A 26,382-nucleotide genomic window follows, 5' to 3' on the forward strand; every position below is an offset into this window, starting at 1 on the left:
TGACATTAGTACCAATCATCCCTCTAGGAGATCAGAGGAAGCTTTAGCCTACATCTACTCAGATAAATATTGGTCCTGGTGCTGCTCGATTTTTAAAAAATTCATTTATGGGATGTGATCCTTGCTGACAAAGCATTTGTTGTTCTTCCTACATTGCCCTTGAGAAGGTGGTAGTGAGCCACTTTCTGGAACTTCTGAAGTCCATGTGGTGTAGGTACATCCATACATAATTCCAAGTCAGGATGGTGCGTGTCTCAGGCCTGCACAGTGGTGCAGTGGTTAACACTGCTGCCTGACAGCACCGAGGATCCAGGCTCGATCCTGGCCCTGGGTCACTGTCCTTTGGGGGGGGGGGGGGGGGGGGGTTTGCACATTCTCCCCATGTCTGTATGGGTCTCATCCCCACAAACCCAAAGATGTGCAGAGTAGGTACAATGGCCATGCTAAATTGCCCCTTAATTGGAAAAGAAATGAATTGGATACTCTAAATTTATAAAAAGAAAATGTTGGTGTGTGTGTTGGAGGAGAACTTGCAGAGGTTGCTGTTTCCATCAACCTGCTGAGCTTGTCCTTCTGGGTAGCAGGTTGGAAAGGTTCTATCAAAGAAGACTTGGCAAGTTGCTGCAGTATATTTTGTAGATGATATATACTTTGCTGCCACTGGAGGGAGTGAGTGTTTAAGATGGTGGATGGGTGCCAATCAAGTGGGCTGCTTTGTTCTGAATGGTGGAGCGCTTTCTTGAGTGCTGTTAGAGCTGCACTTTTCCAGGCAAGTGAACAGCATTTAATCACACTCCTGACTTGTGCCCTTCAAATAATGGACAGGTTTCTGGGAGTCAGTTTGTGAGTTACTCGCTGCAGAATTACTATGACTCGGAATTGCTGCCACAGGATTTATACGGCTTGTCCAGCAAGGTTTCTAGCCAAAGGTAAACCCCATTCTGTTCATCTGCATTCTATTGATTTTCTTTCACCACTGGCATAATTTAACTTGATGAATACAAAATACATTTTTTTTTAAGGCACGCAGTTACAAAGGCATAAATATTTACCTGAATTCCTCTTAGAGAAGATGCACCCATGTATAGGAACACTCCATACAATACTGGCATTGGAATAAACTAAAACAAAGAAAAAGATTTTATTTTCTCTTTGGTACAATTGCAGGATTTCTATATATAAAACAATTTAGTCAAAACTCAGACTTTCACTGTTAAATATTAATATACATTAGACTTCTCTTATCGCTTTCTAATTCAGACATGAGCCCAACCATTTTATCCACTGCTTAACATCTAGCAGAGCAAGATCTCGATTTTTCTTAAAATACCTTCTTTTTTTAAAAACATATCTTTATTAAGGCATTTGTAGAAACAGTAAATACAAACAAAAGCAAGAGCAAGAAAAAACAGGAACATCATAATAAATAACTAGCTAATCAACATCCCAACACCCCTGCCCTTCCCCCCCTTCCCCTCCTGCCTGCCCCATTTTAATCCATTTATCTCCCCCCCCCCCCCCCCCCTCCCTGCTGACGTCTCAATTCTCCTTGAAGAAGTTGATGAAGGGCTGCCACCTCTGGGCAAACCCATCAACCAACCCTCTTAAGACGAACTGGATTTTCTCCAACCTCAGGAACTCTGCCAGGTCGCTTACCCACACCCCCGGTTTCGATGGCTTTGGGTCCTTCCACTCCAGCAAAATCTGTCTCCGGGCTACCAAGGAGGCAAAGGCCAGGACATCGGCGTCTCTCGCTCCCTGGACTCCCGGGCCTTCCGGCACTCCAAATATCGCCACTTCTGGACTCGAGACCACCTTCACCCTCAACACCTCGGACATTACAGACATAGAATTTACAGTGCAGAAGGAGGCCATTTGGCCCATCGAGTCTGCAGCGGCCCCTGGAAAGAGCACCCCACCTAAGCCCACACCTCCACCCTATCCCCACACTATCAGTGTAATCCCACCTTAGCTTACCTTTTTTGGACGCTAAGGGCAATTTAGCACAGCCAATCCGCCGACCCCTGCACATCTTTGGACTGGGAGGAAATCGGAGCACCCGGAGGAAACCCACGCAGACACGGGGAGAATGTGCAGACTCCGCACAGACAGTGACCCAAGCCAGGAATCGAACCTGGGACCCTGGCGCTGTGAAGCCATTGTGCTAACCACTATTCTACCATGATGAACCCCTGCTAGAACCCCTTCAGTTTTGGATTTGCCCAAAACATGTGATTATTGGAAAACTTCTCTCCTTTGAGATGTTTTGTTGGGTTTGGTGGCATGGCCAATCCACCCCCTCAAAAAACCTGCTCATCCTCACCGCCGTCCTGTGTCCCTGTGAACTCCCTTAAATTGGTTAAGGCTGAGCCTCGCACACGACGAGGGCACATTCACCTCCCACAACCCAGCCTCCAATTCCCCCCCAGTTTCTCCTTCCATTTCAGTTTGACTTCCCCTATCAGGGCTCCCTCCCAGTCCATTAGCTCCTTGTAGATCTCAGGCACCCTACCCTCACCCACTCCTTTCCTCAAAGTCACCTTATCCTGCAACCCCAAGGGCGGCATACAAGGATAAGACTGCACCTTCTTCCTCACAAAGTCCCGGACCTGTAATTATCTGAACCCATTCCCACTGGACAGCTCATATTCCTCCTCCAAGTCCTCTAAACTCGCAGAGTTGCCCCCCACAAAAAGGTCCCCAAACTGATCAATCCCTGCCCGTTGTCACCCCTGAAACCTTGCGTCCAACTCCCCCGGTGGGATCCTGTGATTGCTGCAAATCGGTGCCCACACCGAGGCACCTTCCAACCTCAGCTGCTGCCCCCATACTCTCAGGGCCGCCACCACCACTGAGCTCATGGAGTACTTACCGGCAGAAACGCCGTCAACAATTTCCCTAAACCTGTACCCCTGCAAGACGCCGCCTCCAACTACTCCATGCTGTTCTCTCCCCCATTACTCGCTTCCTCACCATAGCGATGGTTGCTGCCCAATATTAATTCATTATGTTTGGCAAGGCCAACCTGCTTCCATCCCCCTTGCCGTCGTTCTAACAGCACCTTCTCAACCCCTGGGATTTTCTTCGCCCACACAAAACCCGAGATCAAAGTATTGGTTTTCTTAAAGTGTGATTTGGGGACGAAGATCGGGAGGTTCTATTCGACAAATACGAGCATTGGCAGCACCGCCATTTTCACTTTCTGCACCCACCCCGCCAGCGACAGTGGCAACACAACTCACCTCTTAAAACAAATCCCCCCTTCATCTTTTCCACCAACCGAGCCAGATTCAACATATGCAGCTGCTCCCAACCCCGCGCCACCTGGATGCCCATGTACCTGAAGCTCACCCCCAGCACCTTGAACGGCAGCTCTCCCAACAGAGTGGATAGTCAGAGGCTTTTCCCCAGGGTAGAGGGGTCAATTACTAGGGGGCATAGGTTTAAGGTGAGAGGGGCAAGGTTTAGAGTAGATATACGAGGCAAGTTTTTTACGCAGAGGGTCGTGGGTGCCTGGAACTCGCTACCGGAGGAGGTGGTGGAAGCAGGGACGATAGTGACATTTAAGGGGCATCTTGACAAATACATGAATAGGATGGGAATAGACGGATACGGACCCATGAAGTGTAGAAGATTGTAGTTTAGTCGGGCAGCATGGTCGGCACGGGCTTGGAGGGCCGAAGGGCCTGTTCCTGTGCTGTACATTTCTTTGTTCTTTGTTGTTCTTTTGTTTGTTCCCTCCAAACTTCTTGTAAAATTCTACATGGAACCCATCTGGGCCCAGATCCTTCCCTGCCTGAATCACCCCCATGTCCTCCATCACCTCCACCAGTCCAATGGAGGCCCCCATCTTCCTTGTTGACTCCTGTTTCCTAAGTTGGTGGGCCAGCATCCTACTTGCCTTCTCCCTGTACTCATACACTACCCTTCTGGCCCTCCGCAACTGTCCTACTGCCTTCCCCATGGACACCAGCCCAAACTCAATCTGGAGCTTCTGCCTTTCCTTCATCAACCCATCCTCCGGGGCCTCCGAACACATCCTGTCCACCTACAGAATCCCGTCCACCAGCCTTGTAGTCTCTGCTCACTCCTCCTTCTCCCTATGTGCATGTATCGATATGAACTCCCCCCTAACCACTGCCTTGAGCGCCTCCCACAGCATGGCAGCCGAGACTTCACCTGTATCGTTCAGTTCTACTTACCCCCAGATGTCAGCCCTCACCCGCTCGCACACCTCTTCTTTTTTTTTCTTTTAAAATTTAGACTACCCAATTCATTTTTTCCAATTAAGGGGCAATTTAGCGTGACCAATCCACCCAGCCTGCACATCTTTGGGTTGTGGGGGCGAAACCCACGCAAACACGGGAGAATGTGCAAACTCCACACGGACAGTGACCCAGAGCCGGGATCGAACCTGGGATCTCGGCGCCGTAAAGCAGCAGGGCTAACCCACTGCGCCACCGTGCTGCACCACACACATCTTCATCCGCTAACAACACTACATCCAGCCTCCCCAGTCCACTTACAAGTCCACCCAGTGTGAAACGTGGTCTGAAACCACGATCGCCAAGAATCCAGAGTCGTCAACTCCCACCAGCAGCTTCTCGTCCACCACGAAAAAATCAATCCGAGAGTACACCTTATGTGCAGAGGAGAAGTACGAGAACACCTTCGCTCTCGGTCTCCAAAACCTCCACGGTCTACCCCTCCCATGCGCCACATGAACCCCTTCTGCTCATTCGCCACCGTCGACACCCTTCCCGACCTCAGGCTTGACCGGTCAAAACCTGGATCAATGACCGCGTTAAAGTCCCGCCCATAATCAGCCAGTGCGAGTCCAGGTCCGAGACCTTCCCCAGCACCCGTCTCCTAAACTTCATATCGTCTCAGTTTGGGGCATAAACATTAACTAAAACCACCGGCATCCCCTCCCTTCCCACTCACCATCACGTTCCTCCCTCCCGAATCTGCCACAATGTTCCCCACCAACACTGCCACCCTTCTCATCTTCATGTCCATCTCCGAATGAAAGGCTTGCCCTACCCACCCTTTTCTTAGCCTTGTCAAATCCCTGATCTTCAGGTGTTTCTTGCAACAACCGCCTTCAAGCTCCTCAAGTGCGCAAACCAATGCCACCGTTTGACTGGCCCATTCAGCCCTCTCACATTCCATGTGACCAACCTCTGCTAAGCACTGCACCACTGTGCCGCCCTCGGTACACTCCCCCTCGACGCTCCTCAAACACCCCACCACCAAATCCAACAAAACATCTCAAAGGAGAGATGTTCTCCAACAACCAGCAAATGAAAAAGACAGAAAAAGCAGACATCTCTTTACAGTTCCTCCACAGTTCAATGTCCACCTTCTCCTGCCAGTCCATTGTCTCTTAAAAATTCCATTGCCTCCTCTGGTGACCCGAAATAATGGTCTCTGCTGTTAAAAGTCACCCAAAGGCGGGCCAGGTCCAACATCCTGATATCCCCACCCCCCATTTTAAAGAGGGCAGCCTACACTCAATTGAACCGGACACTCCTCTTCGCCAGGTCTGCTTCCAGGTCCTGGTACACCCGAAGCTCGCTCCCCTCCCAAGTGCACCTCCTCGTTTTCCTCGCCCATCTCAATATTTTCTCCTTATCCAGGAATCGGTGCAGATGCACGACCATTGCCCATGGTGGCTCGTTCTCCTGCGACTTCCTCATCAGCGTGCTTTACACTCGGTCGACCTCCAGGGGCCCCTCCCCATCAACTCCTCCAGCAATTTGACTACATATGAGCCAGTTTCCACTCCCTCGATGCCTTCAAGCATCTCCGTGATTCTTAGATTCTGTCTCCGGGAGTGATTCTCCAGGTCCTCCACCTTCTCCTTTAACCGCTTCTGGGTCTCCCGCATCATTCATAGACGTAGAACATACAGTGCAGAAGGAGGCCATTCGGCCCATCGAGTCTGCACCGACCCACTTAAGCCCTTACTTCCACCCTATCCTCGTAACCCAATAACCCCTCCTACCCTTTTTGGTCACTAAGAGCAATTTATCATGGCCAATCCACCTATTTCAGCCGCCAATTAGACAAGCTGCTCTTTGTGCTCCCCCACCGCCTCCTGCACCTTCTGAATAGCCTGTCCCTGAGACTCCATCCCCTGTTCCACACGGTCAGTTCCCGCTCTTAAGTGGTTCCACTGGCTTGGCTCGATCTTCTGGGCTTCTCTCCTCTGCCACTGAACTTCTCGTTTGAGAAGTCCACCAGTTGCTCCATTGACCACTGGGCAGGCAGGGCTGGCCCTTTACCCTCCGCCATCTTGACCTGTGGCGCAAAAAGATTTTCCTGCTCCAACTGCTCCCTTCTTCTTGACCCACTTCTGGTTCATGGATCCATCCACCAGCCCCACCTACACCTTTTTTCACCGAAACATCCACCCAACAAGCGGGGAAAAGGTCCGAAAAAGCCGCCTCGAGCGGGTGCTGCCAAATGTGCGACCACAATATTTGATCTGTCAACATACTTCTGAGACAACTTAAAAATGCTTGTGAAAAAATAGTATCAGAAACAATACCTGTCCCTCGATTGAAAAGCTGAAACCCATGTTAATTCACAAAATGTACAGGTCCAAGCCAGATTGCTTGAAGACTTTTATCTTCACGCTGGAGTTAGATCTTGTATTAGCAAATGATGTCACTGTACTACTGTCCCCCTTTTACCTTTGTACTTCAGAGCCAGTCTTCAATTCTACACTGGGTTCTGCTTTCTTGTGAAGATTCCCAAACAGCAGAAGTTCGTGATTGTTTAGATTGTCATAATATAAATAATCTTGGAAGCAAAATTGTAGACCCATCAAAATAAGACAAAATTATAGATGAACATTTTCTGTCTTCCCAATGTTCTGTTGCAGAAAGTACAGTCACATTCGCCACTTATGTCAGATAGGCAGTTTGACAGAGTAACAAGGAGCCTAGGAAATTGTTGGAGAAGTTTGGCTGGGTGTTGTCTGCAAATATATTAAAAGTGGTCTCATAATGTTACTAAGTAGTAACATGTAACTGATGGCAGTGGAAGATGAGATCATTGCTGGAGACACCCTAAGCCATGTAGAGACAGCTAAAAGTGGAAACAGAAAAGTGCAAATGGGGAGGAGTGGACGAGGATGGAGTGTTTGAAAAAGCAAATGCTGCAGAGAAGTTAAGAAACAATAACAAGAAATGATTGCAGTCAACAAAAGATATCAGTGACTTTTGCCAGGCCAGCCTTAGAGCTACTGACAACACGCAAAGCAACCCACACATCTTTGCTATTATTTAATCACATCATATTGAACAGATCCTGACCGCTTAATATCCTAGTAGAAAAATACATTCAACAAATATAATCATGCACGTTCATTTAAAATGCTTATAGTTTAATAGTCACTTGCTGGGTTATTTTGTTACTATTCAGATTTTTATTTCTGTTGAAATGCCGGGAACGATTGTTAAACATTGGCATTACCTGTAGAACGGAGGTCATGAAGACAGATAACCCCATAAGAATAAATATCATAAGGCCAGTTACTCGTTGTTCGCGGATACCCAAGAACTTTGGCTGTTCACCAGGTGCTGAACATTCCGACTCCAATTTCAAGCTGTTGACATGTGATATGGAGAGTACTGTGGCAGCCACAAACCAGGGCAATCCCAAAATAGAGCAAATTCCAAGCATGATAGACACAATTATTAAATCCAAATGGTAACCACATCCTTTCTGTGAAACAATTAAAATAAGAATAAAGTATCAAATACCTATATTTTTTAAAGACACTCATCTTTGTAGAACATAGAACTCCTCCAGTGCAGAAGGAGGCCCTTCAGCCCACCGACCTCCACCTACCTAGGACCAATCCCCCACTCTATCCCCGCAACCCTACCTAACTTTGAACACGAAGGGACAATTTAGCACCGCCAATCAATCCAACTTGCACATCTTTGGATTGTGGGAGGAAATCCACCCAGACATGGGGAGAAAATGCAAACCCCGCACAGTCACCCAAGGCCGGAAATAAAACCGGGTTCCTGACGCTGTGGGGCAGCAATGCTAACCTCAATGCCACCTTGCTGGCCACTTCATATTTAAATTTTTAAAATAACATTTTTAACTTTAATTTATATGATAAACATCTTTGATAAATGAATGATTGGAATTTGTCATTTCAGGATGAAATTAAATGTACCATGTCTCTTACTTAACAATTGAAATAATAATAGCATTTTTCATATGCCATAATTGATCAGCTAGTACAATGATGATGGCCATGCTCCCTTCCTTGAAATATAAATTCCAACATCAGTTCAGCAACATAATTCAATATTACCTCTGATTGGCTGAAATGACTTAACTTCATCACAGTTAAGGAAAGGAAATGAATAGATTTCCGAAATATTAACTGGTGACAGCATATTTTTAAAGGCAGAACTCAGATACATTGACAGAAACTGAGAGCATAAAGAGAAGATTTTTTAAAATTTCCATGTCGGCAACATTTTGTGTCGGAGGCTGATGTGTGCTATGAAAAGACAATTAGCAAGACTGGCTTAAATTTTTGTTGACTGGAATATTTTTCACCAAATATTTTGATAAATTAAAAGGAAGGTCGAACATTTTTTTACATTGGACACAAACATCCCAGAAGTTTTTCTGTAACTGTAGATTACAAAACAGGCCACAGGAAGGGCCAGTAGAACCCTCCTCACCTGATGGAAATTAGACAAGCATGATGTAGCATTTGGTACCTAATAATACGTGTTCAGTTATAAATGAATATGTTCAGTACCAACGAATTGCCATTTTAAATGATTAAAGACAAGCATTTGGTTGGTAAAAATGCTTAATGTTGCCGGTTTAAGAAATGAATGCAAGGAGTGTCTCAAATAAAGTAACAGTAATGATAGGCCAGTTAGCTTAACTTTGGTAGTAGGGATTATGCTGGAATCTATCATCAAGGAAGAAATAGCAAGGCATCTGGATGGAAATTATCCTATTGGACAGATGCAGCATGGGTTCATAAAGGGCAAGTCGTGCCTAACCAATTTAGTGGAATTTTTTGAGGACATTACCAGTGCGGTAGACAACGGGGAGCCAATGGATGTGGTATATATGGATTTCCATAAAGCTTTTGACAAGGTGCCATACAAAAGGTTGCTGCATCAGATAAAGATGCATGGCATGAAGGGTAAAGAAGTAGCATGGATAGAGGATTGGTTAATTAATAGAAAGCAAAGAGTGGGGATTAATGGGTGTTTCTCTGGTTGGCAATCGGTAGCTAGTGGTATCCCTCAGGGATCAGTGTTGGGCCCACAATTGTTCATAATTTACATAGATGATTTGGAGTTGGGGACCAAGTGCAATGTGTCCAAGTTTGCAGATGACACTAAGATGAGTGGTAAAGCAAAATGTGCAGATGGTACTGGAAGTCTGCAGAGGGATTTGGATAGTTTGAGTGAATGGGCTAGGGTCTGGCAGATGTTGTACAATCTTGACAAATGTGAGGTTATCCATTTTGGTAGGAATAACAGCAAAAAGGATTATTATTTAAATTCTAAAATATTAAAACATGCTGCTGTGCAGAGAGACCTGGGTGTCCTAGTGCATGAGTCACAAAAAGTTGGTTTAATGGTGCAACAGGTGATTAAGAAGGCGAATGGAGTTTTGTTCTTCATTGTTAGAGGGATGGAGTTTAAGACTAGGGAGGTTATGCTGCAACTGTACAAGGTGTTAGTGAGGCCACACCTGGAGTATTGTGTTCAGTTTTGGTCTCCTTACCAGAGAAAGGACCTACTGGCCCTGGAGGGTGTGCAGAGGAGATTGACTAGGTTAATCCCAGAGTTGAGGGGATTGGATTATGAGGAGAGGTTGAGTAGACTGGGACTGTACTCGTTGGAATTTGGAAGGATGCGGGGGGGGGGGGGCTCTTCTAGAAACATAAAACTATGAAGGGAATAGATAGGATAGATGCAGGCAGGTTGTTTCCATTGGCGAGTGAAAGCAGAACTAAGGGACATAGCCTCAAAATAAGGGGAGGTAGATTTAGGACTGAGCTTAGGAGAAACCTCTTCACCCAAAGGGTTGAGAATCTATGGAATTCCCTGCCCAGTGAAGCAGTTGCGGCTCCTTCATTAAAAGTTTCCAAGTTAACGATAGATAGCTTTTTGAAGAATAAAGAAATAAAGGGTTATGGTGTTCGGGCAGGAAGGTGGAGCTGAGTCCACAAAAGATCAGCCATGATCTCATTGAATGGCGGAGCAGGCTCGAGGGGCCAGATGGCCTACTCCTGCTCCTGGTTCTTATCAGAAGCACAGCCCATTTAAATCAGGAAATGATCCAAATAAAGTGAAATTGAGGCAAGGTGCTCATGATTCTGCCTGAAGGTTTGAATAAAATATCATTTCATAAACTTTGTAGTATCCACGGTGCACCAACATTGCGATAGAGTTTAATCAACTTGCTTGCTTATCATTGTTAAGGTAATGACATATTCCAATTTAGCCTTTGTAATCAAGTATATGCCATGCAGAAGACTAACAAACACAAAGCACACAATGCATTCAAAAATAACAGTGATTAAAATTTGTTGCTAATTCAAAGATCATGTCTACATTCACCTTCAATTTGTGTTCCTTCCTGTTTATAATAACTGCAGTGATCTGCTGGTCCATGAAGATTAGTATAGTACAAAGTAGGGCTGGAATAAAAGCTGCTATTATTGTCCACCATGGATTTGGACCCAGAGGATTAATTAACCAACCACGGTCATCTCTAGTTGGCTACAACAAGAAAAATCATGTCGAAAATCAAAATCAAAATATTTGCAATGAAGTCAATTTTTGATACATCTTAAGAGTATCTTTTTTTCCTCCTTTCCTGTAAATTTTTTTGCTAAATATTTATATCACTTGCCAAGCTTTATAACTGTGAGGAAAAACTTTGTTGAAATGAGATTGCTCCACGGCCAGCAAGTAGAAAACCTTTATCTGTCAATTATTTTTAAGTCACAGGGAATATTCTTATGCCATCCGTTATGATCTTGTTACAGCCCCAAATTATCTACTTAAATCTGTAGTTCCTAAAGCTAAATGTTTTATTCTAAAATATATTGTTTCTGGACTGAATTTTCAAACCAGCTCCCTTCAGGAAGAAATGAACATACGTCACCCTCCTGATATTTTTTCGACTATCCCATTTAAAATATTACAACTCACAATATGTTACATATCTTAATAACTATCTTACCACATTCAATCACACAATAATTATCCCCCCATTGTCCAGTTAAATTCACAAATTCATCTCAGAAATAGTATACTGCTGAATCCATATCCATGAAAGGTTACTTTTACAATCTTTTCGCCATGTTTCTTCTTACAATAATTATAATTCAAAATTCCGTCGACAAGAGGAGATTTTTCATTGTGGCGGTGGGTTTTACAGTGGTGGAGGCAGCTCACCTATGTTCACTGGTGGGATCTTCCAGTCTCACCGAAGTCAATGCCCATTTGCGTTGCTCTTCATCCGCACCGTCGGGGAACCCGCCAAGTGGGGGGATCGCCTTGGATGGTAGCGGAAGATCCGGATGTTGTGACGTTCCAGAAAATCCCACGCAGTCTGTTCAGATTTCAGCTTCTGAACCTCACTGTCTTCTATGTTTGTTGTCTCTTAATTTTTAATTTAATTTTCCAGATTAAACTTTCACGGTCTTTCTCCAGGAGAACAAAATTGCTCACTGCTTGGGGATAGATTTTCTTTGAGAATTACTGTCGGCAAATAAATGTAAACTCTCGACTGAGTTGGAACTCAGCCCTCTCACTGCGAAGCTGACTCTGATCCATTGCCGGACTCCCGATACAGTCCCGGTACAGTACAATGCCAGGGAAGTTACAAAGTTGGGGGAAAATAGCCTTTATTGGGGCCTTAATTAGCTTCAATGTCCATAGAGCAATCTCAGCCTGCACCTGGTAAGATCACCTGGATGCGAGACAGTAATGTGGAGTATTCCTGAAAGAGCTTCTTGGTACCTTCCCTGCACCCTCACTTCCAAACCTGCCTCTACCACCTAGAAAAAGTAAGCTCTATGGGTCTAATGATCATTTGTGTGCTGTAAACGTCTCTGGTTCCATTTCTTAAAAACGGATAAAGAAAATGCCATTTTAAAGTAACTTGCAAAATTAATTAGATATGTTACCTTGAAAACACTGGGAACTTGGAGCTTTGGCGATGGGATCCCAAGTCCATAATCAATTAAAACCATAGTTGCAATACTAAGAAAAACAGCAAAATCACTGACTGCTGAGCGTACCTGTGACAAGAAAGTAAATCTTATCACTCATACTTTAAAAGGATTCAATTATTTACTGGGAATAAGAGTGAAGTATTAGTTACACAAATGCATGAATATTGTAAGTTAGGTGTTCCATGTCTAGACTAAAGCTAAAAATGAAAGTAAAGGTTTGGACACTTCACATACGCTTAGGAGTGATGCCAGCATTGACTGGGGATGGGACACTGCACCAACATGCAGGAATGAACAGAAAAATGACATGGGAGGAGGGAAAAGAGACAAAAGTTCAATTACCCCTTTAGATCAGGGACTTTGACCCTCTCTTTGAACCTCTTCCAGTCTCATGGGCGACATTGATCTGGGTATGACAGTGAGTCCCACAAAGCTAACAAATTGTTTTTGTAGGCCCAGAGAGGAATTGGTAGTCCTCCAGACTCCACAGTGAACAATGTGAGCTACTTCTGCCATGGTCTCCTTCCTCTCTACAACTGGATTCTCCTCACAACCAAATTGTTGTAGGGTGTTGGGTACAGTTCGGTAGGTCGGGAGAATCTTTCATAATCATACGTTGGTTAACTTAATCTTTACCGTCTCCTACAACTATTTACAATTATGCAGTAAGAGTTACAAGCTAGGGGTTGTCTCCATGATTGCTGGTACACACAGCTCTGTACAACACTGGAATGACCCTGGATACAGGTCATGTGCTCTCTTACATCACTATGTGGGCAGTACTGTGCTCAATCTCACATTAACCTTATATGTGCCAAAACCTTAGACTACTTATCTGACTGCTCGCCAACTACTGGACTATTAGATACTACACCAGCCCAGAGTCAATAGCATGAGGTATTAAAAATCATGAGGGCTCCAGATCAGGGTTGTCCAAAACTCGGCCCATGGGCTGGGAGCAATCCCCCCAGGCATTTTTATCCAGCCTGCTACATCGTTGGAGTCAACCGTCCAAGGTTTCCGGCACAGAATTTTGAAAAATGCTCAAAGCCCTCTCACCCAATCACAGGCTGGTTTCTCCATGCATTGGCTAATGATAGGCTCACCAGTGGCTGCCTATACGCAGCCAATGTAAGGGGGAAGCAATCGGATTGGGCGAGCAACACATCATCAGTTGCCGAGTGGGTTTTTATTGCCTCGGTTCCTGGCTGGGTTGCACAGAGCAACAGGCAAATTCAATAGATGGTGGGTGCTCAGAGTTGTCAGGCTTGAGACGGTGGGGGGGGGGTAGGGTCGTGACCGGAGCTGGCAGGCTGGGTGGTGGGTGACCTCAGCCCTGACCTTGAAACCGGTCACGACCTCTGGAGCCCTGGAGCTCGTGAAGCCATGGTGACCTCAATTTCAATGTTGCACACCCACTGGTATCTGAGTAGGTGAGTGACTAGAGACTGTGTGAAAGAGAGCGTGAGGGGGGTGAGAGCGGGAACCAAGAGTGTGGTAGCCTGGCTACAATAACTACTTTTCCATTAAAAGTTTTTAAAAGTTACAGTCAAGTGTCGTGGTCTATCGGCCGCATTGCGCCCAAATGGGAGAGGCCTCCTGCAGGCTTCCCGACAGCCAGCACTACTCGCGAGATCTACCCAAGTCTCGTGTGGTGCCACCATCAGGATCCCGCCCACAATGGGTGGCACCAAGCCTCGCACGCCTAAGTAGATTTAAAACCTGCTTCAACGTGCTGACCTGGGATCTAACAGGCTTCTGGCATCTACCAGCCTCCTCAGGGAGTCCCCAATCGGGCGCCATTCAGTAATGGTCTATTGGACCAGGCGGAACGCCACCATCGGAGGCCCCTGGGTGGTCAGGGATAGTGCAAGGTTACCCCCTGGGACGCACATACCTTGGCATTGCCACACTGTAAAGCCAGCAGGAGCACTGACAGGGTGCGAGTGCCAGGGTACCCAGATGTCAGGGTGGCTCTGCCAAGAGTCAGGGCCTGACGGGGCCATGCCATGAAAGGAGGGTGGAAAGAGGGTGAGGGATGTGCAGTGCTGGATGAAGAGGCCGCTGGAAGGCTTGGAGGGGGCTGAAGGGTGGGGGTCCTGGAAGGGGAGGGGCAAAAGGGAGTTAGGGATGGCCTGAAAGGGGAGGGGGCTGGGTATAATCACTTGCGGGGGTGAGGGGGGGGGGGGAGATAATACCCATGTGTATGGGGGGTGACATTGACTATGGGTGGGGGCGTGGGGGACCCACACGCCCACTTGGAGATTGGGGCACCCTTTCAAAAAGGTTATCTGATCTTTGAGGAGCCGGTCTGGCCAATGCGTTCAGCTCCCCAGTGATGAAAATAATTCCAAGTGTGGGCTTGATGGAGGAGAAACTCCCCAGGACCCAAAAAGTGACTATGTGTGGTTAGATAATGGTGGGGAACTCGCTGACAGAGACTGCAGGAAACTCCCAACAAAACCCGCCACAAATAACACTCAGAAACCTTTCTATTACATTATGCCCAAGGTGCCTCCATTGGCACCTTCCACTCCTTACCTTCCATTGACCCTGCAGCTTTGAAAGTGTACCAGCCATCCTTAATTGGATCCAGGCCAATTAAGTGGGCACCTCATAAAAAACCCAATGATTGAATGTTTCTCCTCCCTCAGTGACAGGTTTGGGACCCGGAGATTTTCCGACATCTTTTTTTCCACCCCTGGAAAAATGCAGCCCCCAATGCGCAAACAAGCTGTAATTTATTTTTTAAATGTTTCTAATTAAAAACTTGTTTGGAGGTGGAGCATCTCACGCTGGAAGCGGTGAGCTTTCTTGCAACCCAGGGTCCAGCCTGTGCAGCAGTACTTTCCTTGGACTTCGGAAATTGCTGCACCCCAATGCCATTCTCTCCTTCTTGTCATGGCTGTTTCTCTGCAAGTCATGGTGGAAGAGAACAGCACTTCAGCAGCCATGAAAGACTGACATACCATAAAAGAATCTAAAAACAGGCGTGAGGATTGCAATGCAGGATTACATAGCACCTATTGTTTCTCAAGCCTGTACAGTGGGTGAAAATTGTGGAAGTTAACACAAGTTAAAGCTAGCCTGCACTAAAACTAGCTTGCACCTCTTAACGATACAGTGCATGTGGCTGGAGCAAGTACTGGAAGTCATTCTCAAAATGATTATGACATGGGGAACATTTGATAATGGAAACAGGGCACAGTGTAGACACCTAGGGGCGGAATTCTCCGGTATCGGCGCGATGTCCGTCGACTGGCGCCCAAAACGGCGCAAATCAGTCGGGCATCGCGCCGCCCCAAAGGTGCGGAATGCTCCGTATCTCGGGGGGCCGAGCCCCAACCTTAAGGGGCTAGGCCCGCGCCGGGCGAATTTCTGCCCCGCCAGCTGGTGGAAAAGGCCTTTGGTGCCCCGCCAGCTGGCACGGAAATGACATCTCCGGGTGGCGCATGCGCGGGAGCATTAGCGGGCGCTGACGGCATTCCCGCGCATGCGCAGTGGAGGGAGTCTCTTCCGCCTCCGCCATGGTGGAGATCGTGGCGAAGGCGGAAGGGAAAGAGTGCCCCCACAGCACAGGCCCCCCCGCGGATCGGTGGGCCCCGATCGCGGGCCAGGCCACCGTGGGGGCACCCCCCGGGGCCAGATCGCCCCGCGCCCCCCCCAGGACCCCGGAGCCCGCCTGCGCCGTCTTGTCCCACCGGTAAGGTAGGTAGTTTAATCTACGCCAGTGGGACAGGCATTTTAGCGGCGGGACTTCGGCCCATCCGGGCCGGAGAATCGTGGTGGGGGGGGCCCGCCAACCGGCGCGCCGCGATTCCCGCCCCCGCCGAATATCCGGTGCCGGAGAATTCGGCAGCCGGCAGGGGCGGGATTCACGCCTGCCCCCGGCGATTCTCCGACCCGGCGGGGGGTCGGAGAATCTCGCCCCTAGATTTTCTTACACCATAATAGAGGCTTTGGTGTGGTTAGTAGAGAGGGGAGATGTGATAAGCCCTCAAAACAAACTTTGTACAGGGAATTTGACCAGGCTGATGTGGCGGTCAATGCCTAGCCCCAATTACTAGATGCATTTTCCACAGAATGTTTCATGACCTCAAATAAGCAGTCATGGCCAATGATTACATCTTCAAATGCCATATCTGACTAAACTGCATCACTAACTTTACACACTGTTCAATGGACCACATCTCATCATTCACCTACCAACAATCTCTATCAATTACTGCACATGCTTGACATTCATAATTTCATCTCACCCCCATACCTTTGTTGCATTGCTTGCCCACATGGTCAGCCATTCAATCATGGCAGCCTTGCCACTCAAACACATTGCACCACATAGTGATACACTTTCCTCTCTTGCAGATCAATGTGGTGCATAACCAGAGGCAGCAGAAACTAACCAGTAGGAGATAGAAACAGCTGCATGCCCTTACCCCAATGGGGGAAATGATTGTCATCATTGATGTAACTATCACTGAGGTCTTGGCCAGCAGTGAGGCTGAAACCATCGCAGATGATGGTTACTCCTTATCTAATCTGCCTTCGACTGCAGCCAAGGGACCATTCCTTCCAGAACTAGAGGGATGGCAAATTCCATTCGCACAATTACGGACCTAACACAATCGTCTCTGATGGCCAATGTCCTAGCCTCCATTACACCTCAAGAGAAGCCACTGAACAGAAATTGCAGCACAAGGGAAGTTGTCTAACATCTGGGTATTGCAGTGGAAGTTCAGACTAAAGAGTCAAGCTCAGCTCATTGCCAGACTGGTGTCTCACGGATGTAGGCAACGATGTTCAAAGCGAATTTTAGGGTGTCATAGCAGTCCAGCAACTTGGCCTCAGACAGATGACTAGGTGTGCTGACATGCGGCCTAGGGTGCATGATAGTGGTGTCATGGAGCACAAACCCACTGTCCCCTCTCGAAATGTCAGCGTGCGTCTTCCCACCAATATCTCCCTGCCAATGTCCTTGTTGGCTGTCAGCCCGCCAGTCCAACCTGCTTCCTATGCCGGGGTGATGCAGTCTGAAGCCAGGCACATGCCAACGACGTGGCTTTGGAAGCAAAAGGCACTCAAAAGCATTGAAAGACCACACATGAATGAGCCAAACTTCATACCACAATCTGCTAGCTCAGCAAATAGGACTGACTACAACTCATTCAATTGCCAAGAAGCAAATCAAAGTTGAAAATTAATTTCAAAGCACTGGTAATTATATCTTCAAACTATATCTCCAATTTCTAATCCTCACTTGCTTTCAAATAACTGTTATTCTTCTGATTATGCACTAGATGGCAATGCTTTCTGTTCTAATGAGCAGCAAATTGAAAGAGGCACCAAGTTCATGAAAAATCTTGAATGAGTTATTTGCAACCATAATGTAAAAATATAAGTCACACTGAGCATTGTGCATGTTATACATTTTATAACTATGATGAAAATCACTGAAAGACCTTCTACTTCCCTCAGCAAGAGAGTATTGTCAAGCATTTTTCACAAAGACCGTTTCAAAACATTATCATAAAAACATTTACCTTAGTAGGAAAGTACCGGCTGGTCTTAAATTGCTTCAGGAAATGTGATAATGTACATGTGGAAAAGAACAGTATAATTGACCAAAACACAACATCTGGAACGTACGGGCCATGCTGTCCACAGGCTGTCCCAAGAAAGTTTCCATGAAATTTTATGCATTCCTAAAACAAAAACATGTACAGTCAGTAGCTCACAAATTGAGTGCAACAGAATTTTGAAAATCTTTGAGCTGGTCATGTTGATAAATGTACAGTACCACAATTAGCAATTATGTCATTAAATGACAGAATAAATTAAGTACTTTAATTCTTCTGGCAATGTTTGTGTTGGAAAAATATTTTGTACCTCCACTTTGTGCTAGACTGGTTAAGCTGTATTTATTTCTAGCTTTGAACCTGCATTTTCAGAAGTTTTGCTTTTGTCTTTCCTCCTGTATTTCTAAGTGTATCTGTCATGAAACCCACCTTCTGGTTTCATGGCCTGATTTCCACAAAATAGCCTGACTATCTACCTCCATGCAAGCTGACATTGCAATTGGTTCCCTTTGCTCAGGGATAGGAAATCTTTTGACAGGTGCTATGCCCCTACTTAACATATACAAATGGCCTAATACCTGTTGTATGCAGCCACTCAGAATGCCTGAAAATGGACCTGACAAATGTAGTAGTAGGTTGATTACTTGCAGAGCATTCCACTCTGTTTGGATTTGAAATGCAATCAGTTTTGTTGAGCGGGTTGTTATGTGACTACGCGGTCGTGTGGACCGTCATCAGGATAGAGCTGGTCAGAATTCCCCAGTGCCTCAGGCAGAGTAGATGTGATAATAAAGAGTTTGTATGATTAGTCAATAAACCTCCCACTTGTTGACAGTCCCTTGTGTGCAATCGTGGATTTAGCGGGCTACACAGAATTACATGCGTCAGGGCCGGCAGTATGGCACAGGGACTGTGAAACAAAGGCTGACTTCCCTTCAATGAGAATGAGGTGGACAATTGGGACTGATTCAAAGAGGAATGGATCATCTTCTGTGCCGCAGCGCTGTCTGAAATAAACAAAAAGGTACAACTCTATACTCTGCTGAACTTAGCAGGTTCTGCTGCGATCGTGAAGTTTAGATTGTTTAAAATCAATTTGGAAGAAGGTATGGAGGACCCTGCAATTATCCTACAGCTCCCTGCTTAAAAACATAATTTTAGACGGTCACATTTTTCATTCTACTAATCAGAAACTGTTCAGTCCTATGCGGACACACTAAAGGTCTTAGCAGAAAAACTGTGTATTTGGAGCGTTTACTGACAAATTCGTTAGAGATCGGTTGGTAGCAGGCATAGAAAACAATGTACTCTGAAAACAGTTACTGAAACAGAAGGCCCTGAGTTTACAGTCTGTGTTAGAAATGTGCATTTTAAACGAGCAGTCCAAGAGATCAAACAGCAAATTCAGGGTGAAGCAGCACAGTTTAGGAGGGAAACTGAAGTATTGCAGTACTGTGGGATCTCTGTATCAACTGCTCAGCCAGTAGCCTGTATGAACAATTGATGAACATTCTGAAGCACCGCGTAAAGAGTTTCAGTGGAAATGACACCATTTCAGTGGGCCACTGAAGTATTTTCAGTTCAGGGGGTTCCCTGCACCAACTGCAGTGGTCAGCGCCCTCCGAACAGGACACAATACTTCACCTTTGGAAAATGTGTAATCACTGTGGCAAATAAAATCACTTCGCCAAATGCTGCAGATCCAAATTACAGCAGCCTTTCTCCTATGCCAGCAGCATACCTGCCAGTAGCTTTCCCAGGGACAGGCTTGTAACTAGGATGAGTAAATTACAGTACCAATCATTCATACTTTATTGTGAAAGTGTGGAATCGGCCAATCAAAAAGGGGAAATACTCACTACACTACAAATGATCTCGACCAACACCAAGTTAAAAGTCAAAATCAACATGGGGAAAGTGCAATGTTCTATCCAAAAACAAACTGTGAGAAATACATCAGGAATTAACACTGGATCCCAACCAGCAGTCCAACCCCATGGCTTACGGTGGACAGATAATCCCCACCGAGGGTGTGGCGTCACTTCGCGACGTACAGGGAAACTACAACTTACACATTGTGGCTCAAAATCTCAAACCTAGGATCAAATCTAGGATTCAGGACTGCATCTTATTAGGGGTCATTCAACTTGGACCAGAAGTCCCCGCTGTGCAACTTCAAACCCCGGAGATGACAATGTACAGTGACATGGTCTATTGTCAGACAATTGACAAGTTGCCTGTTATAAACCATTTAAGATTTGATGGCTTGGTCACACCAACAATTAGTGTGCCAACAAGGATAGTTATTGCGATGAAGCAAAATGTCATCAATGAGCTGCATTGGATGACAGAAATGGACATAATTACCCCTGTGGAAGAGGCCACAAAATGAGTTACGGCAATGGTGGCCACAGTGAAAAAGGATGGTACTGTCAAGATATGTATCACCCCAGTACATTTAAACAAAGCTGCTCAGGACACATCACCCCATGAAGACAGTAGAACAGGTCAGCTCAGACATGCCACAAGCAAGAGTATTTAGTGTGTTAAATGTGAAAAGCTGATTTTGAAAATCCTACTGGATCTGCCATCTGCAAGATTGACCGCATTCATGTCTCCGGTAGGCAGACACCATTTCTTCCAAATGCCATATGGTGTCTCCACCGGCAGTGAGGTTTTTCAGAATTGCATGGAACAGCTATTTTCAGATCAACCATGTGGAATCATAGTTGATGATCCAGGATTGTACTTTTGCTGAACATAATGAGCATGTTCATTGTGTCCTAAACAAAGTCAGGATCTCAATTTGAAGCTCAACCCTGCAAAGTGCCAATTCAGGTCAATCATGTGCAGTACGTGGGCCATCTGCTGTCAGATAGTTGTATGAAACCTGATCCAGAGAAGACTGCAGTCATGTCCAAATGCAGCTTGACCTGGCTGACAAGTGGCAAGTTACATTCGCACCACGCATGTGCCAGGCAATGACCATCTCCTGCATGAGAAGATCTAAGCATCGCCCCTTGACATTCAATGGCATTATCATCGCTGAATCCCCCACAATCAACATCCTGGGGATTACCATTGATCAGAACTGAACTGGACTAACCATATTAATACTGTGGCTACTAGGGCTGGTCAAAGGCTAGGAATCTTACAGCGAATAACTCACCTCCTAACCCCCCAAAGCCTCTCCACCATCTAAAAGGCACAAGTCAGAAGTGTAACGGAATACTTTCCACTTGCCTGGATGAGTGCAGCTCAAACACTCAAGAAGCTCGACACCATCCAGGGCAAAGCAGCCCACTGATTGCTCCCCTTTCCATAAACATTCAACCTCCACCACCGACGAACAGTGGCAGTAGTGTGTACCAACTACAAAATGCACTGCAGTAACTCGCCAAGGTTCCTTATGCAGCATCTTCCAAACCCACAATCACTACCATCTAGAAGGACAAGAGCAGAAGATAGCTGGGAATACCACCACCTGGAGGTTCCCCTCCAAGTCACTCACCACCCTGACTTGGAAATATATCAGCGGTCCTTCACTGCACTGGTAAACATCCTGGAACTCCCACCCTAACCGGACTGTGGGTGTACCTACACCTCAGGGATTGCAGTGGTTCAAGAACGCAACTCACCACCAACTTCTGAAGGGCAACTAGGGATGGGCAATAAATATTGGCCTAACCAGTGAAGAGTATATTCCTTAAATGAATAAAAAACTCTTTCTTGTTGCTCATCACCTTTTGGTTTTGACATCTGTTCACAGGGAGTAACTTGATTTTGTTGTTGTCGCTCTACAATGGTAGTGGTGTCAGGCGGTAAGAGCAAATCGATGGCCCATAACTTCCCGCTAGCGACTGGATGCCACTGGTTTCTCGAAAGCGAAATGTACGCACTTACCTAATAATAATAATCGCTTATTGTCACAAGTAGGCTTTAATGAAGTTACTGTGAAAAGTCCCTAGTCGCCAAATTCCGGCGCCTGTTCGGGGAGGCCGGTACGGGAATTGAACCCGCGCTGCTGGCATTGTTCTGCATTACAAGCCAGCTATTTAGCCCACTGTGCTACCTCCGCCCCAATGATGGTCCTCTAGCGCCAGAATCTGCGCGGGCTGCAGCATGGCGCAGGAGGAGTGCAACCTCACCATTTATAATGCAGTCAGCTTGGGAACACACATTGAGGGTAGGCATTTAAATAATTTAAAGCGTTTTAAAGATATGTAGGCTATTTTTTTTAAAGGATTTTTTTGCTCTTTCTTTTAAACAGGCATTACTATTGTTGTTAATTATTTTAAAGTAATTTTAAATTTGTTTTATGACTAAAGATGATTAGTTATAAGTAAACATAGGTTTGGTTGTTTTAAATCTGTGAAATGATTTAAATCTGCACCACATTATTATATATTTATATTATATTATATTATGTTATTATTGGGCAGCACAGTAGCATAGTGGTTAGCATAGTTGCTTCGCAGCTCCAGGGTCCCAGGTTCGATTCCCAGCTTGGGTCACTGTCCGACACAAAGTCTGTGTAGAATCTGCATGTTCTCCTCCGGGTTCTCCGGTTTCCTCCCACAGTCCAAAAGATGTTAAGGTTAGGTGGATTGGCCATGCTAAATTGCCCTTGGTGTCCAAAAAGGTTCGGTTGCATTACTGGGTTACGGGGGTAGGGTGGTGGTGCTCTTTCCAAGGGCCAGTGCAGACTCAATGGGCCAAATGGCCTCCTTCTACACTGTAAATTCTATGATGTAATTTTACGTTTGGCATGCTTAAAAATGTTTGTCTGTTTTAATTTAGAACAAGAACAAAGAAAAGTACAGCACGGGAACAGGCCCTTCGGCCCTCCAAGCCTGTGTCAACCATGCTGCCCGACTAAACTACAATCTTCTACATTTCCTGGGTCCGTATCCCTCTATTCCCATCCTATTCATGTATTTGTCAAGATGTCCCTTAAATGTCACTATCGTCCCTGCTTCCACCACCTCCTCCGGCAGCGAGTTCCAGGCACCCACTACCCTCTGTGTACAAAACTTGCCTTGTACATTTAGATTATGGTCATTAGATTTTAAAAGCGTCCCAGGGCTTTTTGCTGGCACGGTCCTTGTAACAGCTCTGGTTTCCTGCCACAGGCCAATAATGTGTGCGTTCGGTGGATTGGCCATGCTATGTTTCCCCTTAGATCCAGGGATGTAGAGGATAGGCTCTGGGGATAGGGCTGGGAATGGACCCAGGTAGGGTACTCTTTCAGAGAGTCAGTACAGACTTGGTGGGCTGAATGGCCTCCTGAACTGCAGGAATTCTATGGCACTAGGAACATATGCAGATACGGGGAGAATGTACAAACACCACACAGTCACCCAAGGTCCGAATTGAATATGGGTCTCTGGTATTGTGAGACAGCAGTGCTACCTAGTGTGCCACTGTGTTATCCGTGTTAAATATATTTCTGCCTTGTTTACTTCAATTATCTTATTCATTAATAATTGTCTCAATTAAATGTTGTGTTCTGATGGTTCAGTACATTTGTAGAAGCTTGTAAGGTTTAATGTAAAACTTTTATTAACAAAACTAATTTTACAAATACAAAACTTGAAACCAGTTAACATTTAAGTTTATCAGGGACATAAAACTACCTCAACTTTTACAAATTTCTTGCAATAAAATATATTTTCTCACTTAAACACCACGGTTCTGTCTATTTGTAAAGGGGGAGGGAGAGAAGGGGGAAGGAAGGGAAGAAGGGAGGGGGAAGGGACGGAAGAAGGGAGGGAGGGAAGGGGAGGGTTTCGACAATTGTTAATTGACAAGCTCAGCATTCGAAAGCAACAGCTGCTGAAGCGCTGTGTCCTGGCACACATCCCCTCTGACATCATTCCAGGATGTCCTTTGGCAGTACAGTCTTATGGGTGGGTGATTGATTCACTGCAATATCGGTCAGGCAGATAGTTCACATTAGCTTACATCAAGCTTGCATATATCAACAAAATCATCAAACTTTGTTAAACTACTTGAAGTGTTCACTGAAGCTTCTAAGGATGAACATTACATCAGGAAAGACTCTTTTTAAAAAAAATAATTTTTATTAAAGGTTTTCATAAAATATCAATAACAAAATGAGAAAGAAAAAAGAATCCAACAGTGCTAAGTACAAAACACAATCTAAAAAAGCAACCCCCCAAACCCCTCCCCCCCATACCTAAATAATAAATTAACAGTAACCCCCCGACTTAAGACAACAGGTGTATACACCCCCTCAGACACTCCAGTGTAAATAACATAAACAAAAATAAAGTAAACCCCCCCACCCCCCGAGCTGCTGCTGCCATTGACCAATGTCTATCGTTCTGCCAGAAAGTCTAAGAGCGGTTGCCACCGCCGAAAGAACCCTTGTACCGACCCTCTCAAGGCGAATTTCACCCTCTCCAATTTAATGAACCCTGCCATATCGCTGATCCAGGATTCCACGCTTGGGGGCCTCGTATCTTTCCACTGAAGGAGAATCCTTCGCCGGGCTACCAGGGACGCAAAGGCCAGAATTCTGGCCTCTTTCGCCTCCTGCACTCCCGGCTCCTCTGCCACCCCAAATATTGCGAGCCCCCAGCCCGGTTTGACCCTGGATCCTACCACCCTCGACACCGTCCTCGCTACGCCCTTCCAAAATTCCTCCAGCGCTGGGCATGCCCAGAACATATGGGTGTGATTTGCTGGGCTCCCTGAGCACCTAACACACCTGTCCTCACCCCCAGAGAACATGCTCATCCTTGTCCCGGTCATGTGTGCCCTGTGCAGTACCTTAAACTGTATGAGGCTGAGCCTCGCGCATGAAGAGGAAGAGTTCATCCTCCCTAGGGCATCTGCCCACGTCCCCTCTTCGATCTCCTCTCCCAACTCCTCCTCCCACTTACCTTTCAACTCCACCACCGAGGCCTCCTCCTCCTCCTGCATCACCTGGTAAGTTTCCGAGATCTTCCCCACTCCCACCCCCCCCCCGAGAGCACCCTGTCCTGTACTGTGTGTGGCAGTCGCCGTGGGAATTCCACCACCTGCCGTCTGGCAAAAGCCCTTACCTGTAAGTACCTGAAGGTGTTCCCAGGGGGGGAGCCCGTACTTCTCCTCCAGCACACCCAAGCTCGCGAACTTCCCGTCCACAAACAGGTCCCCCAACTTTCGTATGCCTGCCCTGTGCCACCCCGAAAACCCTCCACCTGTTCTTCCTGGGGCGAACCGGCGGTTTCCCCGTAATGGGGTCCACGCCGAGGCCCCAACTTCCCCCCTATGCCGCCTCCACTGCCCCCAAATTTTGAGGGCCGCCACCACCACCGGGCTCGTGGTGTACCTCCTTGGAGGGAGCAGGAGCGGCGCCGTTGCCAGTGCCCCCAGACTCGTACCCACACAGGACGCCGTCTCCAGCCTCTTACATGCAACCCCCTCCCCCTCCATCACCCACTTGCACACCATTGTCGCATTGGCGGCCCAGTAGTACCCACAGAGGTTGGGCAGCGCCAGCCCCCCCCTATCTCTACTCCACTCCAGGAACACCCTTCTCACCCTCGGAGTCCCTCGCGCCCACACAAACCCCATTATACTCCTGTTAACCCGCCTGAAAAAAGCCTTCGGGATAAACACGGGGAGGCACTGGAACAGGAACAAAAACCTTGGGAGCACCGTCATTTTGATTGACTGCACCCTACCCGCCAGGGACAGCGGCAACGCGTTCCACCTCTTGAACTCCTCCTCCATTTGCTCCACCAGCCTTGTAAAGTTAAGCCTATGCAGGGCCCCCCAGCTCCTGGCCACCTGGACCCCCAAATATCTGAAACTCCTCTCCGCCCTTTTTAGTGGGAGCTCTCCTGGTCCCCTAGCTGAACTACGAACAGCTCGCTCTTCCCCATATTGAGCTTGTACCCCGAAAAGTCCCCGAATTCCCTAAGGATCCTCATTACCTCTGGCATTCCTCTCACCGGGTCCGCCACATACAGCAGCAGGTCGTCCGCATAAAGCGAAACCCTATGCTCCTCCCCACCCCGCACCAACCCCCTCCAGTTCCTCGACTCTCTCAGTGCCATAGTCAGGGGTTCAATCGCCAGTGCAAAGAGCAGGGGGGACAGGGGACACCCCTGTCTCGTCCCTCGGTGCAACCGAAAGTACTCGGACCTCCTCCTATTTGTGGCCACTCTCGCCATCGGGGACCTCATACAACAGCCTAACCCACCTGACAAACCCCTCCCCAAACCCGAACCTCTTCAGCACCTCCCACAGGTACCCCCACTCTACCCTATCGAAGGCTTTCTCAGCGTCCATCGCCACCACTATCTTTGCCTCCCCCTCCCTCGCCGGCATCATGATAACGTTCAAAAGCCTCCGCACATTCGCGTTCAACTGTCTCCCCTTCACAAACCCTGTCTGGTCTTCATGGATGATCTGCGGCACACAATCCTCAATCCTCGTGGCTAAGACCTTCGCCAGCACCTTGGCATCTACATTTAGCAAGGAAATCGTCTGTAAGACCCACATTGCAGGGGATCCCCACATTGCAGGGAATCCTTG

At 46.8% G+C, this 26,382-nt stretch overlaps 1 protein-coding gene across 4 annotated transcripts in view; it reads right to left on the bottom strand.

Moving 5' to 3' along the window:
* Positions 1 to 26,382, bottom strand: part of LOC140389792 (sodium-driven chloride bicarbonate exchanger-like) — a 548,473-nt gene that overhangs the window by 105,633 nt on the left and 416,458 nt on the right. For all 4 annotated transcript variants that reach the window (XM_072474332.1, XM_072474325.1, XM_072474340.1 and 1 more), the window contains 5 exons: positions 17,797 to 17,958; positions 12,206 to 12,319; positions 10,629 to 10,790; positions 7,483 to 7,734; positions 1,053 to 1,121 (listed from right to left, as the gene is read on the bottom strand). In XM_072474332.1, the coding sequence (XP_072330433.1) occupies positions 1,053 to 1,121; positions 7,483 to 7,734; positions 10,629 to 10,790; positions 12,206 to 12,319; positions 17,797 to 17,958 (759 nt within the window). The remainder of the gene's footprint in view (positions 1 to 1,052; positions 1,122 to 7,482; positions 7,735 to 10,628; positions 10,791 to 12,205; positions 12,320 to 17,796; positions 17,959 to 26,382) is intronic.

Source organism: Scyliorhinus torazame, chromosome 2, assembly GCF_047496885.1.
Source record: "Scyliorhinus torazame isolate Kashiwa2021f chromosome 2, sScyTor2.1, whole genome shotgun sequence".
NCBI classification, from domain to species: Eukaryota; Metazoa; Chordata; class Chondrichthyes; order Carcharhiniformes; family Scyliorhinidae; genus Scyliorhinus; species Scyliorhinus torazame.